A 15,970-nucleotide genomic window follows, 5' to 3' on the forward strand; every position below is an offset into this window, starting at 1 on the left:
GGGAATTACAAAGTTCGATCGAGTTCTTTATGGGGTTGGAGTTGTGAAATTTGAAATGTTTTTTCAGGAATTTGTGTAGGAATTGAGAAGTTTTATAGGTAGGACTATTTATACTATTAACTATAGGCCGAATGGGGACATCCTTTTTATGAGTTTTGGGCAGTGATCTGACTGTAGGTAATTTTGGGTTCATTACAGTTAATTTCTGATAATCTTGATCATTTAAAATGAAGTTAGAATTTTTAAGAAGGTTCTTTAAGTTACACTGTATTTTGTTTGTTGGATCTTTGTTAATTAAGGTATAGGTATTGTCTGAAAAAAAGGTTTCAGTTTTATTGAGGTAATCTTGTTTGTTCATTATGACTATGGTGTTGCCCTTGTCTGCTTTTGTAATTACTATGTTGTTGTTATGGATTTTGGATTTCAGGTTTAGAATTTGTTTTGAGATGCTGTGGTTAATATTAGATGTTATCTCATTAATCAAAGTTGGGAGTTTTTTTTTTACTTCATAACGTACGTCATTCTGTTTATAAATCAGGATTTGTTTATCGATATTAGTTTTGGTTTCAGCGATGGTAGTGATGATGTCTTCTGCTTTTTTTGTGATTAGGCCAATTATGTTTGATGCCTTTATCTAATAGATTTAATTCTTGGTTAGAGAAGGCAATAACATACTATCATTTCTCAACAACAACTTAGACAATAATATTAAATTCACTAAAGAAGACGAGTTCAATAACTCTTTGAACTTCTTAGACATCAAAATCACACGAGCATTGAACAAATTCGACTTCCAAATATACAGAAAACCCACCTTTTCTCCAACAACCAAAAAAATGATTCTTTACATCCCAACTCACATAAAAAAGCCACTTATCAAGTTTAATATATAGAGCATTAAAGATCCCTATGTCCTCTATTAATTTAAAGAAAGAATTATTATTCATTAAGGAAATAGGTAAATTCAACGGATTTAACATGAGTATGATTGATAAAATCATTAATAAAACCAAACTGAAATTAGCTACAAATTTAACTCCATTGAAACCCGTCAAACCAAAATACGCTAAATTCACGTTCACTAACCATAGTATTTTTCCGATAACAAATTCATTAATGAAGAACGAAATAAAAATAGCCTACACAACAAAAAACACTAATCGTAATTTATTCTTTACTCACAACTATATTAACATCACAGACAATAGTTACTCAGGATCAGGAATATACAGATTGAAATGCTCTACATGTAATTTTTCTTATGTTGGCCAATCTGGCCGCAGCTTCACCACCAGATACGCCGAGCATTACAATGCCCAAAGACACAACAAATTCTCCGCAATGGCCAACCACATGAGGGACGCAGGGCATCAATTCACCACAATAGAACAAGACCTCCATATCCTAAAAAGAGTCGATAAAAGTAAACTCATGACAGAATATGAAAACTTATTTATTTTCCTCGACCAACATTTTAATTAAGATAAGAACTTAAATCACACTATTGATAAAAAAAGCCCCTTGTACGAACAGATCCTTATTTTATTACGAGAATCAACTCCCATCACCAACATATTCTTAAAAATCTTCAACCTCACATCAATTAGCGTTCCCACCTCCTCTACAGCTAATATACCCCCCTCCCCTCCCCCTGCCGCTAGTACCACTAATTGAAATACAACCAATAAACCCAAAGCCACACCCACCGTAACATCGTTCCCTCCAATGACCTTACACCGATACAACACGCGCAGTAATACACACTCTTCCTTCCCTCCCGCTCCGGCCATTAGCAGCCCCCCTCCAAATACTTCAAACAAGCCAATAGTTACGTCAACGCAAACAGATCCCCCTCCAACACAAACCTTCAGCTTTAACACACGTAGCAAGAAGTCTACTGTTGCAAATACTTCTAACTCATAACATTACAAGCTATCTTTGTCACCGTCAAATGGTAAGTGCACACGATTCTACTTCAATATTTTCAAATATCTTTTCACACAATTAACTCTACATTTCTTGCTTCCTTTTACAGATTCCACTATTATATGCCCTTTCAACTAAAATATCTACAAACTCACAACTTGCAACATTTGAGCATTACTTCAAATTTTGAGATGGTCCATAGAGATCCTATTTGAAACTGTTCAACTTCTATTCTACAACTTCATATCCTCAACATATTCTACAACTTCACCACATGCCTCTGACTTTCGTCTTTTATCTTCAAGATTATGATTAACATCGGATCATTGACCAACCTTTGACTTTTATTCTCTCTTCTTTACTTAGATTATATACGATTTTTCGCCATCGTCCAATTATAACGCCAGGCTATCAACTTTATTTTTATGCAATTTTATTACTTGTTGTATAACAATCTGTTGTTTTATCCATTGCACTTATTTTAACAGCCTTCTAATGTTAATTTTGTTAATACTTCCATTATTATATCTCATCACATTGTATTTTTTAAACCATCATTGTTATCTTTAATGTTATTTTACTTCAAATCTCCTCAAGATTTTAAAATTCATTTCATTATCACATGTTATTTAGACGCTTATTTTTAATTTAAGGTTAAGACTATGGCTGATGATGCCTTCAGGGAAGGCAAAACATGTACCACTATTAGTTAACAAATTTATGTAAATCATGCAAGACTAGACTTTGTATTGATTAGGTGGTCTAATAAATAACTTACTGTTATTATTTCAATCAAATATCACCAATACGGACCAAAAATGATATTTATTACATGTACCTGGAGTGTGTATCGTAGAGATAGGATAGGAATGGTGGGAGGGGGAGTATTCATTCTGGTGAAAGAAGAATTTGTAAGCTACGAAAAAGTTAAAGATGAGACACATGAAATTCTAGGTGTAAGGCTCATTTCTAAAGATAATAGGCAACTTGATATATTTGGAGTGTACAGACTGGGAAAGGGTAGCACTGACGCGGATTCAGAATTATTTGATAGGATAGTCGGCTGTGTGGGAAACGGCATGGAAAGAAATGTGATTGTAGTGGGAGATCTGAATTTGCCAGATGTCAACTGGGAAGGAAATGCGAACGACAGGAAGCATGACCAACAAATGGCAAAGAAGTTAATATGGGAAGGACAGCTGATTCAGAAAGTGATGGAACCAACCAGAGGGAAAAATATCCTGGATGTGGTGCTGATAAAACCACGTGAGCTCTATAAGGAAACTGAAGTAATAGATGGTATTAGTGATCATGAAGCTGTTTTTGTCGTAGTCAAAAATAAATGTGATACAAAGGAAGGTCTTAAAAGTAGGACTATTAGGCAGTACCATATGGCTGATAAAGCAGGCATGAGGCAGTTTCTAAAAAGTAACTATGATCGGTGGAAAACGGTAAATAAAAATGTAAACAGACTCTGGGATGGGTTTAAAGAAATTGTTGAGGAATGCAAAAACAGGTTTGTACCTTTAAGGGAGGTAAGGTATGGTAAAGACCCACCTTATTATAATAGAGAAGTAAAGAGACTAAGAAGGAGGTGCAGACCGGAAAGAAATAAGAGTTAGAAATGCCTGTGGAAGTAAGGAGAAATTGAAGGAACTTACTAGAAAATTGAATCTAGCAAAGAAGGCAGCTAAGGATAACATGATGGCAAGCAAGGGTATGTATAGGTATTTTAAGGCAGAAACAGGTTCTAAAAAAGGACATTCCAGGAATAATTGATGAACAAGGTGAGTGTGTATGTGAGGATCTTCAAAAGGCAGAAGTATTTAGTCAGCAGTATGTAAAGATTGTTGGTTACAAGGAAAATGTCGAGATAGAGGATACTAAGGCCAATGAAGTATTAAAATTTACATATGATAACAATGACATTTACAATCAGATACAAAAGTTGAAAACTAGAAAAGCGGCTGGAATTGATCAGATTTCTGGGGATATACTAAAGACAATGGGTTGGGATATAGAACCATATCTGAGGTACTTATTTGATTATTGTTTTGTCGGAGGAGGTATACCAGATGAATGGAGAGTTGCTATTGGAGCCCCTGTGTATAAACGAAAGGGTGATAGACATAAAGCTGAAAATTACAGGCCAGTACGTTTGACATGCGTTGTATGTAAGCTTTGGGAAGGCATTCTTTCTGATTATATTAGACATGTTTGTGAAATTAATAACTGGTTTGATAGAAGGCAGTTCGGTTTTAGGAAAGGTTATTCCACTGAAGCTCAACTTGTAGGATTCCAGCAAGATATAGCAGATATCTTGGATTCTGGAGGTCAAATGGACTGTATTGCGACTGACCTGTCTAAAGCATTTGATAGGGTGGATCATGGGAGACTACTGGCAAAAATGAGTGCAATTGGACTAGACAAAAGAGTGAATGAATGGGTTGCTATATTTCTAGAAAATAGATCTCAGAGAATTAGAGTAGGTGAAGCTTTATCTGACCCTGTAATCATTAAGAGGGGTATTCCTCAAGGCAGTATTATCTGACCTTTATGTTTTCTTTGTATATAAATGATGTGAGTAAAGGAGTGGAATCGAAGGTAAGGCTTTTTGCGGATGATGTTATTCTGTATAGAGTAATAAATAATTTACAAGATTCTGAGCAACTGCAACGTGACCTCAAAAATGTTGTGAGATGGACAGCAGGCAATGGTATGTTGATAAACGGTGTTAAAAGTCAGGTTGTGAGTTTCACAAATAGAAAAAGTCCTCTCAGTTTTAATTACTGCGTTGATGGGATGAAAGTTCCTGTTGGGGATCATTGTAAGTATCTAGGTGTTAATATAAGGAAAGACCTTCTTTGGGGTAATCACATAAATGGGATTATAAATAAAGGGTACAGATCTCTGCACATGGTTATTAGGGTGTTTAGGGGTTGTAGTAAGGATGTAAAGGAGAGGGCATATAAGTCTCTGGTAAGATCCCAACTAGAGTATGGTTCCAGTGTATGGGACCCTTACCAGGATTACCTGATTCAAGAATGGGAAAAAATCCAAAGAAAAGCAGCTCGATTTGTTCAGGGTATTGCAAAGTTTGGGTTGGGAAGAATTGAGAGAAAGAAGAAGAGCTGCTCGACTAAGTGGTATGTGATGTAGATGTTGATTCCCATAGGGAACCTAAAATATTTGTCCTGAATGAGTAAATTTATAATACCAATATAATGGTCCGTTATTGGACATTATAAATTTTCCAGCTAACTCATTCTTGGTTGCCTGCGGTTCGCCCTCGTGTGCTAAGTTAGGCTCGCCAGTTGGGACTTAGCACACCACCCAAGACGCAAGGCTAGTGCATACCGTGGAGGCCACTGCATAGGCTACTTGAAGCCACCAGCAGTGCCAATGCACTGTGAGAGCTATGTCTCATTTCCAAAAATAGATGCCTGCTTGGCCATCAAATGATGTAGATGTTGATTCCCATAGGGAACCTAAAATATTTGTCCTGAATGAGTAAATTTATAATACCAATATAATGGTCCGTTATTGGACATGGTGTGCTAAGTCCCAACTGGCGAGCCTAACTCAGCACACGAGGGCGAAACGCAGGCAACCAAGAATGAGTTAGCTGGAAAATTTATAATGTCCAATAACGGACCATTATATTGGTATTATAAATTTACTCATTCAGGACAAATATTTTAGGTTCCCTATGGGAATCAACATCTACATCATTTGATGGCCAAGCAGGCATCTATTTTTGGAAATGAGACATAGCTCTCACAGTGCATTGGCACTGCTGGTGGCTTCAAGTAGCCTATGCAGTGGCCTCCACGGTATGCACTAGCCTTGCGTCTTGGGTGGTGTGCTAAGTCCCAACTGGCGAGCCTAACTTAGCACACGAGGGCGAAACGCAGGCAACCAAGAATGAGTTAGCTGGAAAATTTATAATGTCCAATAACGGACCATTATATTGGTATTATAAATTTACTCATTCAGGACAAATATTTTAGGTTCCCTATGGGAATCAACATCTACATCATTTGATGGCCAAGCAGGCATCTATTTTTGGAAATGAGACATAGCTCTCACAGTGCATTGGCACTGCTGGTGGCTTCAAGTAGCCTATGCAGTGGCCTCCACGGTATGCACTAGCCTTGCGTCTTGGGTGGTGTGCTAAGTCCCAACTGGTGAGCCTAACTTAGCACACGAGGGCGAAACGCAGGCAACCAAGAATGAGTTAGCTGGAAAATTTATAATGTCCAATAACGGACCATTATATTGGTATTATAAATTTACTCATTCAGGACAAATATTTTAGGTTCCCTATGGGAATCAACATCTACATCATTTGATGGCCAAGCAGGCATCTATTTTTGGAAATGAGACATAGCTCTCACAGTGCATTGGCACTGCTGGTGGCTTCAAGTAGCCTATGCAGTGGCCTCCACGGTATGCACTAGCCTTGCGTCTTGGGTGGTGTGCTAAGTCCCAACTGGCGAGCCTAACTTAGCACACGAGGGCGAAACGCAGGCAACCAAGAATGAGTTAGCTGGAAAATTTATAATGTCCAATAACGGACCATTATATTGGTATTATTAAGTGGTATGTTCCGAGCTGTCAGTGGAGAGATGGTGTGGAATGACATTAGTAGACGAATAAGTTTGAGTGGCGTTTATAAAAGTAGGAAAGATCACAATATGAATATAAAGTTGGAATTCAAGAGGACAAACTGGGGCAAATATTCATTTATAGGAAGGGGAGTTAGGGATTGGAATAACTTACCAAGGGAGACGTTCAATAAATTTCCAATTTCTTTGAAATCATTTAGGAAAAGGCTAGTAAAACAACAGATAGGGAATCTGCCACCTGGGCGACTGCCCTAAATGCAGATCAGTATTGATTGATTGATTGTTTGATTGATTGATCATTGAAGAGGTAGTTGAGATGATGGGATGCCAAGGTTATGGAGAGATAAAAAGGATCGCAGAGAGAAGAGATCAATAGCGACAAGGCGAAGCCTTTGGATAATGATGATGATGATGTGACACCACTGTCCTTCCACCTACCCGTGTGTGAGAAAGAAGTATCTAGTGTATAACCCCTGAACCGCTGAGCTACAGAGCTGATTGAGCGAGGCCGCTTGCCTGTGTGGTGGATCTCTGCAGTCAACTTGGTGGCTTGGGCAGGTTCCCGGGGTAGACGATCGCTCAAGTTGGCTCTTGTATTTGTCATACTTGTAGCAACTTGAGGTGGAGGAGCATCTGTCACTGACGCAGTTGCTGCCATGGAGGGACCAAGATTTGCGACAACCTTCTTATTCACCAAACCCACAGCAGGACCTCTCCCCCTTTTGTGACGTCGACGAGGCTTTTTCTTCACCCCTGAAAGCAAACATTCCATCATTGTATATGCATGTATTAGCATTACTGATTATTGCAAAATGGAATTTATTTCCAATAATCAGTCTTTTGAAAAATCCAGGTGAGAACAATATTTACGTACCTTACCATGCTTAGTTCTATACCTCATACAAATGCAGGTTGTGTAAAGAGAAATAATTACTACAACAAATGCATGCATGTTATTTACTGATTACAGACTACACACAAATTACTCCAAATATCCACTCTTTGCCATGACACACTTCTTGAAGCGATCTGGCCACTTGTATATCGTTGCACGCAACACTTCTAGTGGTACCAACGTTGCTGCCTGCACCACATTTACTTTTAAGGATGCAATACTTTGATGGGGAAAACAACAGGCCTTCTCTAATATTCAACAAGTGATAGCCCAGAGGACTAATATTATACAGTATATTCAATAAGTGGCATTGAACTCAGGCACATTGCATTCCCACCAATGGTATGATGACACAGAGAGAGGGGGGAGGAGGAGGAGTGTAATCTGTTATAGGACTTTTGCTAACAAAATGTAACAAGTTTCAGGTAGTTCTTGTCATTGCTGATAAGACTTCATATATGTGTAGATAGTAGTAAATAAGCTCCACTAATGGCAGGCAAGTAAACATGAATAATAATAATAATAATAATAATAATAATAATAATAATAATAATAATAATAATAATAATAATAATAATAATAATAATAATAATAATAATAATATATTTAATGCAGCCAAATAGCCATAACTGATAATATAGATTACATTAATGGGTTACATATGTGTATAATCACTTATAGACATTGTTCTTCTTGTACAGAATTCAATGTGGTACTGTTTACACGTTTTTCCACATAGTGTGCACTCACAGTCTATACTTGGGTCATGGAAGTGTTTTGATTTGCAGAGTAGGTGATGAAAACCGTGAACTGCTAATCTTGTAATGACATGTCTTAATTCCAAGTTAGCTTTTGTCCACGAGCGATCTATCACTGCCCCTGTGCCATAGAAGTCTGGATGAACTTCTTCTCCCTTCTCCGTCAGTTTTGCCAGCAGTTTCTCTGATGCACTGGTGTTCGGTAGGAGCATACTTGTCCTGAGATCTTCTACGAGAAATGATTCCCTTGCCAGAAGATTTACAAGTCTAGATCGTGTAGTTTTTGATACACCTATCACCTTTTTTATATAGTTCGCTTTCACCCTTTCCAAGGTTGATAGGTTTCTCATTGTTAAATTTGACCAGATAATTTCAAAGTCATAAGTCATTATTGGAAGAATTTTTACTTTGAATAGCAACATTGCTGTCTCCAGACCGAGTGATCTAATGTCTTATTTCATGTATTGCCATCATTGCTTGAATTGCCTTTCCCGTCACATGTTTTGTGAAACAGTATGCGCTCGATTGCAGGGTGATGCCTAAATATTTAAAGTCTGGTAGTATCTTCAATTTTTTATCCCGAATGAAGATCTCCGCTGAGGCGGGTACTCTCCCTCCTTTCCTGAAGATCATGGTGTCTGTTTTTGAGATATTTATGTACAGCTCGTTTTCGGAGCACCAATTTTGCACGTCATTTACAGTTTCCTGTAGTTTTGTTATGTCTCTTGAGCCAATTACAATGTCATCAACATACGCGCAAGAAAATACTCCCTCCTTTTGGGTAATTCTTAGGATATCTGCGGTTGAAACTATAAACAGCAAAGGACTCAGTGGGTCACCCTGTAGGACCCCGTTTGATTGAGCTATTGGATCTGATAGAGTGAGGTAATCCGAAACTCGTACTTCGTTCCAATGCAGTATTGATGTGATGAGATAGACCCATATGCTGTTCGTGCCTAGCATCTCCTTAAGAGGCGGCCGGAGTCAGTTCTAAAACCACATTTTATTTCAAAATATCGCCACTAGTCTCGTTGTTGTCGACAGCTAACTCCACTGATAGTTACATCGCGGGTGCATAGATGTCAGTAAGAAAGGCCAAGGCCGAGCGAGCGATTCCCCTCTCACCCTCCAGCGTCACATAGTCTGTCACCAGGAAGTTGTGATACAGTACTTGCACGGAGCTGATGGTGTTGACATTTGTACGGAATGCGAAACATTCCAGGAAATTATTGAGCATGGGTTAGTGCTGAGCAAAACAGTCAAAATAAGGTACTGTTTCCGACAAAAATAAATTAAATGGCGTATGGCTTTTAGTGCCGGGAGTGTCCGAAGACAAGTTCGGCTCGCCAGATGCAGGTCTGTTGATTTGACTCCCGTAGGCGACCTGCACGTCGTGATGAGGATGAAATGATGATGGAGACGACATATACACCCAGCCCCCATGCGAGAGAAATTAGCCAAGTATGGTTAAAATTCCCGACCCTACCGGGAATCGAACCCGGGACCCCTGTGACCAAAGGTCAGCATGCCGGACACTGTTTCCGATGTTGATATGAAGTAGTGCATCAACCCCGTCCCCGCCTCACGTCTTTCCCTGTACCGGCCAGTCAGTGATACATAATATAATTCTACCCAATGAAAATACAAACTGATATAACAGAAGTTAATTCATTTACGCATTTCTTTAGTCACACAGTGGTACTTTGGACATACGATAAAGATTGTAACGCAACCAAGAACTAAATTTTCGAACAATCCTGAGTTTTTAAAAAAATTGCCTTAAAAATATAACAGTTTTTTCCCCTTGGAAACAAACAGTTCTGAAATTTATAAACAATGTATAAAACATCCCATTGCATATAATGTTAACATTTGAATTCGATCAAATAACATGTTTTCGAAGACGCAGAGGTGCCGGAATGTTGTCCCGCAAGAGTTCTTTAACGTGTCGACCTTCGAATACCACCGCACTGAGCCAGGATCGAACCTGCCAAGGGGTGGAAGGCCTGCGTTCCAACCCTCGAGCAGTTGTGAGAGTCTCTTTGTCTTTAAAAAGACGGATTTGAAGTCGTATGTTTTCGTATTAGTTTTAAATAATAAATGTTACAGCATCTAAATGTCCATTCGTTCTGTATTTCATGACCTGAGTGGAGTATAATTAGAGTAACTACTAAGCTAAAAAAAATACCACTTCATTCTCGCTCTCGGTGACGTCAGGCGCTTTAGCCAATAGCAACGCTGCTCACCGGAATGACCTATCTGACCTGTGAGTTATTCCAGTTACGTTGGAAAACCCCATTTCCAAGAAATACAAGGATTGTACACGACGGTTTTGTATACCTAACCGTTATGAAACTCTGAAACGGTGCTGGTAAAGAACGCCACAGCTGAGGGGCACTGCAACTTCCCTTTGTAGGTGGGGGTAGTAAAATAACACCCACAGTATCACCTGCCTGTCGTAAGAGGCAACTAAAGAGGGCCCCATGGGCTCTGAACTTGGGAGTCTGGGTTGGCGACCACGGAGCCCTTAGCTGAGTCCTAGCTTTATTTCCACTTACTTGTGCCGGGTTCCTCACTTTCATATAACCCCCTTCTTCAAGTGTCACCTCTATTTTTTTGCTAGTTGCTTTACGTTGCACCGACACAGATAGGTCTTATGGCGACGATGGGACAGGAATGGGCTAGGAGTGGGAAGGAAACGGGCGTGGCCTTAATTAAGGTACAGCCCCGCTATTTGCCTGGTGTGAAAATGGGAAACCACGGAAAACCATCTTCAGGGCTGCCGACAGTGGGGTTCGAACCTACTATCTCCCGAATACTGGATACTGGCCGCACTTAAGCGACTGCAGCTATCGAGCTCGGTTTTTAAGTATCTAGAACCGCCACTACGCATATTGTAATAGGCTACAACTGAAAGAGGAACAACATATATTTATAGCAATTTATTCTTATTCTACTAAACCTTTAAAATAGTTTTATAAATGTAAACCCACTATCTCCCGGATGCAAGCTCACAGCCGCGCGCCTCTAACCGCACTGCCAACTCGCCCAGTGTTAAAATTTTTAATAAAGATTAATGTCTTATTATAAATCAAGCATTTTGCCATTCCATTGCTCTCGGTAAAAAGATACGGCATAATAAACACGACAAAATATAACGTGCTATTGAAAGGTCATACCACAACTAGCGAGTAACAAAGTATTGTCAGCGTGTCCACTGCCGCTTGTTATGAAGCAAGGGTGAGGATGAGGAAGCGACCTGATAGCAGCTGAAGATCTCACTCGCCACATCCCTGCATGGGTAAGAGCTAATCTGTCATCATCCCTCTTCAAGGACAAGGACAAGGCTTAGTGACGCTGCGGCATCTGACAGAAACTGGCTGAACTACCAGCAGTAGAATTTGGCCGACACTCGTAAGTCAATAAGCAGAGCTTTATTAAAATTACGATTAAATATATAAAGAATCCCTAATTTTTAAGTATGTTAAAGTAGCCCCTTAGAGAAAAAAATAAACATCCCTACGGTATAGTTTGCTTCTAATTTGAACACCACCTTGATTTAAAACAAGTTTAGGAAAACCGCGGTTCAGAGCTCAATTTCATATGGAGATTCTTTATTTTAACTACCATTTTATAACTATATTTGCATTTCTTTTTGAAATGCTTTTACACTAATGAAAAGTGTATCACAGACTACCGTGCGCTATAAAAACAAAATAATTTTACCTTGTTCCGTTTCCTTATAAAAACTCTTACAAACTTTTGACCCATGTTACAACAACTCCTGAGCTGGTGGCCGGCTGTTCCAGCTCCAGCCGCCTCTTACACTTGTCTATCACTAGCTTGCTGTTTATCAGGTCGAAAGCCTTTGTAAAATCTATGAAGATGGTGTAATATTTTCCGTTGTCTTCTAAGGCATCCCGGATTTGGTTTAGCAGGAGTTCAATAGCGTTTAGGGTAGATCGTCCTTTTCTAAACTCAAATTGGTTCTCTAGCAGATGCTCGTTTATTTCCTCATTTATTTTTCCTGTTATAATTTTGGTGAATATTTTGAATTGAAGTTTTCCAGTGCTATGCCTCTGTACTTACTGGGATCTCTTGGGTCTCCTTTGCCTTTATATAGAACTTTTACAATTGACTTTCACTACTGGCCAGGAATGGAAGCTGTTTCTATACATTTGTTATATAATTTTGTCCATATAGGGGCTAGCAGGTGTGCGGTGTCTTTTACATATTCATTATAGATCCCGTCCGGACCTGCGGCTTTCCTGTTTTTGGAGCTGTCTATAGCGATTCTAGTTTCCTCTATGGTCAGGGTTACCCAGTCTATTTGTACATGTGGAGTGATAATATGTAGATCTTTTTTGGGGTGCGCTGGACCTTCAATGTTGAGAATCTTACTAAAGTGAGATTCCCAGTTTTCCATGCCTATGTAGTGCGTCTGTGGTTGTTTCTATGGATGTAGGGCACTGAACGGATTTTTCTTTTGCCTTCTTCAGTTTATAAATAGTCTTCATACATCAGAAATGCTTAAAACTTATGTCTTCTACATGCTACCTTTTAGAAATTTTAATAGCTATTAACAGGTTTAACACAGGGCTGCTGCCATGTTAAATTTACAAAGGTATTAACAATTAGTAAGCCTTAACAATTCTTTATGAGACAGCCATTTTGTTAAATTGAGTGTTAAGTCTACTTAACATTCCTTGAAGAAACTGGACCTTTCAAGTATTGAACATTTATTCCTTTTTTGCAAGATAATGTAACACAACAAATGGCAATTAACAGAGAAACTCTAAAATATTTTTGTCCTTGTGGTCTCCCTATACGTGCTCTATGTGGGCGCTGGCTGTGATGCAACATAATTATGTCCACATGATATTCTGATTCCTGCTACAAGCCACTGCCTGTCAGGCGTAACGTGCATAAATCGCATGTTGATGTCTGATGGCAGTGGGGGAATATAAACCTCGTTTGTCACAAAGCCCCAAAGGAAAACTTCATTTGCTGTGAGGTCAGCAAGCAGGGAGGCCACACAAAAGGTGTCATCGTAATTTCTTGCAAAGTGACTAATCCAGCATTTTTTGGCAGTAGTGTATTCAAGTAAGCTTGCACGTGGCTATGAGATAATGTCGAAAAATGAAGAACTTGAGGTCTTCCCAAATTTGCAAGGTGAACCATTGTTGCAGCATATCGAAATAAGTGGTGCCTGGGATAGGTTTCTTGGCAATAAAGAATGGGCCATAAAGTCTGAACCAAGCCGCTGAATAATATGCGCTAACTTTTGGCAAGTCACGATGTATTCAACAATGGCATGTGGTGACTCAGTACCCCAATTCATGGACATTATGACTATTTACCAGGCCTGATGGTTGGAAAGTTGCCTCGTCACTAAAAATAAGAGGGTTAGTGAACCTGTCCCTATCCTCATCCACGAGCTCATGGGAAGTCCAACAAAATTATTTACAGCGCATACTGTTTGGAGAGAAGCTTGCTGTGGTAGATATTTGTACGTTTTTTCCTGCAGAAGTTTCCGGAGAATCCTCCACATGGTTGGCCGAGACATATGTAGCTCCCTACTTCTAGACTGGTTGACATCTGCGCTGTCTTTCGGTACACTTCTCTCACTTGCTCCACTATCTCCACCAATGGCCTGGGCCTCCCACGGCTCTTCCCCTTATAGAGATATCCGGTACTCTCAAACCTCCTAACCTACTCATAAATAATCTTTCTGGCTAGGGGATCCTTGTAACTTTCTAGGGAAACTGTGTTACACTAATGTCACTGAATTTGTTGCAGCAAACACTGTCACAATACATGCCTTCCTTATGGCTGATTCATTCATTCACAGGAGATTTTTAAAAAAATGTTCGCTGTTGTTGTATTGCTTTATCTTGAAAAATTAATACATACTGAATACTTCTCACCGACTACTTTTACGGTCTTTGGAGACACCGAGGTGCCGGAATTTAATACCGCAGGAGTTCTTTTACGTGCCAGTAAATCTACTGACACGAGGCTGTCGTTTTTGAACACCTTCAAATACCACCCGACTGAGCCAGGATCGAACCTGCCAAGTTGGGGTGAAAAGCCAGCGCCTTAACCGTCTGAGTCACTCAGCCCGGCTGTTTTCAAGTTTTTGAATTGTCAAGACTAATTCACTTAAATCTTCTTGGACTTACTTGAACCAGTGATTTTTAGTTTTACTTTTCCAAAAGTAGTTGAATAAATGTTTGAGTATCCTAGTCTCTCGCAGTCGTAATACGTGACAGAAAAAAGCAACTCTTCTTTTCCGCATTGTATCTATTATAGACTCAGTCTCCTGGTATACAACTTCATTAGGTAGTATCACCATTGTCCATCTACTAGGTGTTTTTTGTTTAGAATTGTTCTAATGATTCGTCTATCTCTTTTCTGTAATTTATCTATAGTTGATTTTGTATTCGAAGTGAATAAGGTTTCACTAGCATAGGTTGCTTCAGGCTTAATAACGGAGTTGTAGTGTTTAAATTTTGCATTTATTGAGAGAGATTTCTTCTTGTAGGTTGGCCAAGTAATGTGTTGTGCTTGTTTCAATTTGGTAATTCTATTTTCAACTGATATTTTCTCTTTTAAGTTCCAAGTTATAATCTCTCCAAGATATTTAAATTTATTAACAACCTTAATTTGTTTGTTATTAGTCAGTGTGATAGGTGAAGTTTCCACTCTGAAGGATGGCATCATTTTCGTCTTTTCAAAGGAGATTTGTAATCCAATTTTTTGCTGCTATTTTTTCTAATTGTTCAATTTGGAGTTTAGCCTCTTCCACACTACTTGCAAGTAGCGCAAGGTCACCTGCAAATGCTAAAAAATTGAGTTTGATATTTTTGCCAATCTTCATGTTTGGCTGACATTTCTTAGACCATTCTCGCATGGCTTTCTCCAATGCACAGTTAAACAGTATTGGTGAGAGACCATCCCCCTGTCGAAGTCCAGTCTGGATTTAAAATGATTCAGACAACTCTCCTCAGAATTTAACTTTTGCTCTAGTGTTCTTGAGGGTAACACCAACAAGATTAATGAGTTTCTGGTGTAACCCAAATTCTTTAAGGATTTTAAGTAATGACTCAATGAATACTGTCATATGCTTTCTTGAAGTCAACAAAAGTGATAACTAGCTTTTTGTTTCTTATTCCTTGATGATTCAGTATAATGGAATCTCTCATTTTTAAAGTGTTGAACCCAGTGTTTGGAAAATATATTTTAAAATTGTTTTTCAAATGAGATTTTGTTCTTCATGACATTATTCCTTCTTTTCGAACTGAATGCCACTGACTGGACTCTAAAGCTGTGTATTGGTTATCTTCTCAATTAAAATCTATGCTCTGTAAATGTTAGGTTCTTCAGTCTGTCAAAACTAATTTATGATTAGATAACATTTAGAAAAATACCCACCTGAAAAAGAAACTACTTAATTCAAAGCGAACGACGAGCATCATCACTTTCTATCAAATCCCACATTAAAAAAAATAATTGTGAATCGATCAATATTATCAAGAAGTATACGTTATAACTTTAATAATAATAATAATAATAATAATTAGAGTTGTTGATTAAATCAATTTATTAATCTAACAATTCGATTAACCAATCTATGTGCTTTAGGCTGATTAATTCACCGATTAAAACTGTAGTGTGGTGAAAGAAAAAAACCCTGTGTGTTTGTATTATTATTTGTCATTTGGTGTGCTAGCCTCAGCTAATATCTTGGTTTTTTTTTTTTG

At 38.6% G+C, this 15,970-nt stretch overlaps 1 protein-coding gene across 3 annotated transcripts in view; it reads right to left on the reverse strand.

Annotated features, from left to right (window-relative positions):
- Nucleotides 1–15,970, reverse strand: part of LOC136881030 (polycomb protein Sfmbt) — a 381,497-nt gene that overhangs the window by 59,614 nt on the left and 305,913 nt on the right. For 2 of the 3 annotated variants that reach the window (XM_067153622.2, XM_067153627.2), the window contains exon 13: nt 6,993–7,307. In XM_067153622.2, the coding sequence (XP_067009723.2) occupies nt 6,993–7,307 (315 nt within the window). The remainder of the gene's footprint in view (nt 1–6,992; nt 7,308–15,970) is intronic. The other variant, XM_067153628.2, reaches the window with a different exon arrangement.

The sequence above is a fragment of the Anabrus simplex genome, chromosome 9 (genome assembly GCF_040414725.1).
Source record: "Anabrus simplex isolate iqAnaSimp1 chromosome 9, ASM4041472v1, whole genome shotgun sequence".
NCBI lineage: Eukaryota > Metazoa > Arthropoda > Insecta > Orthoptera > Tettigoniidae > Anabrus > Anabrus simplex.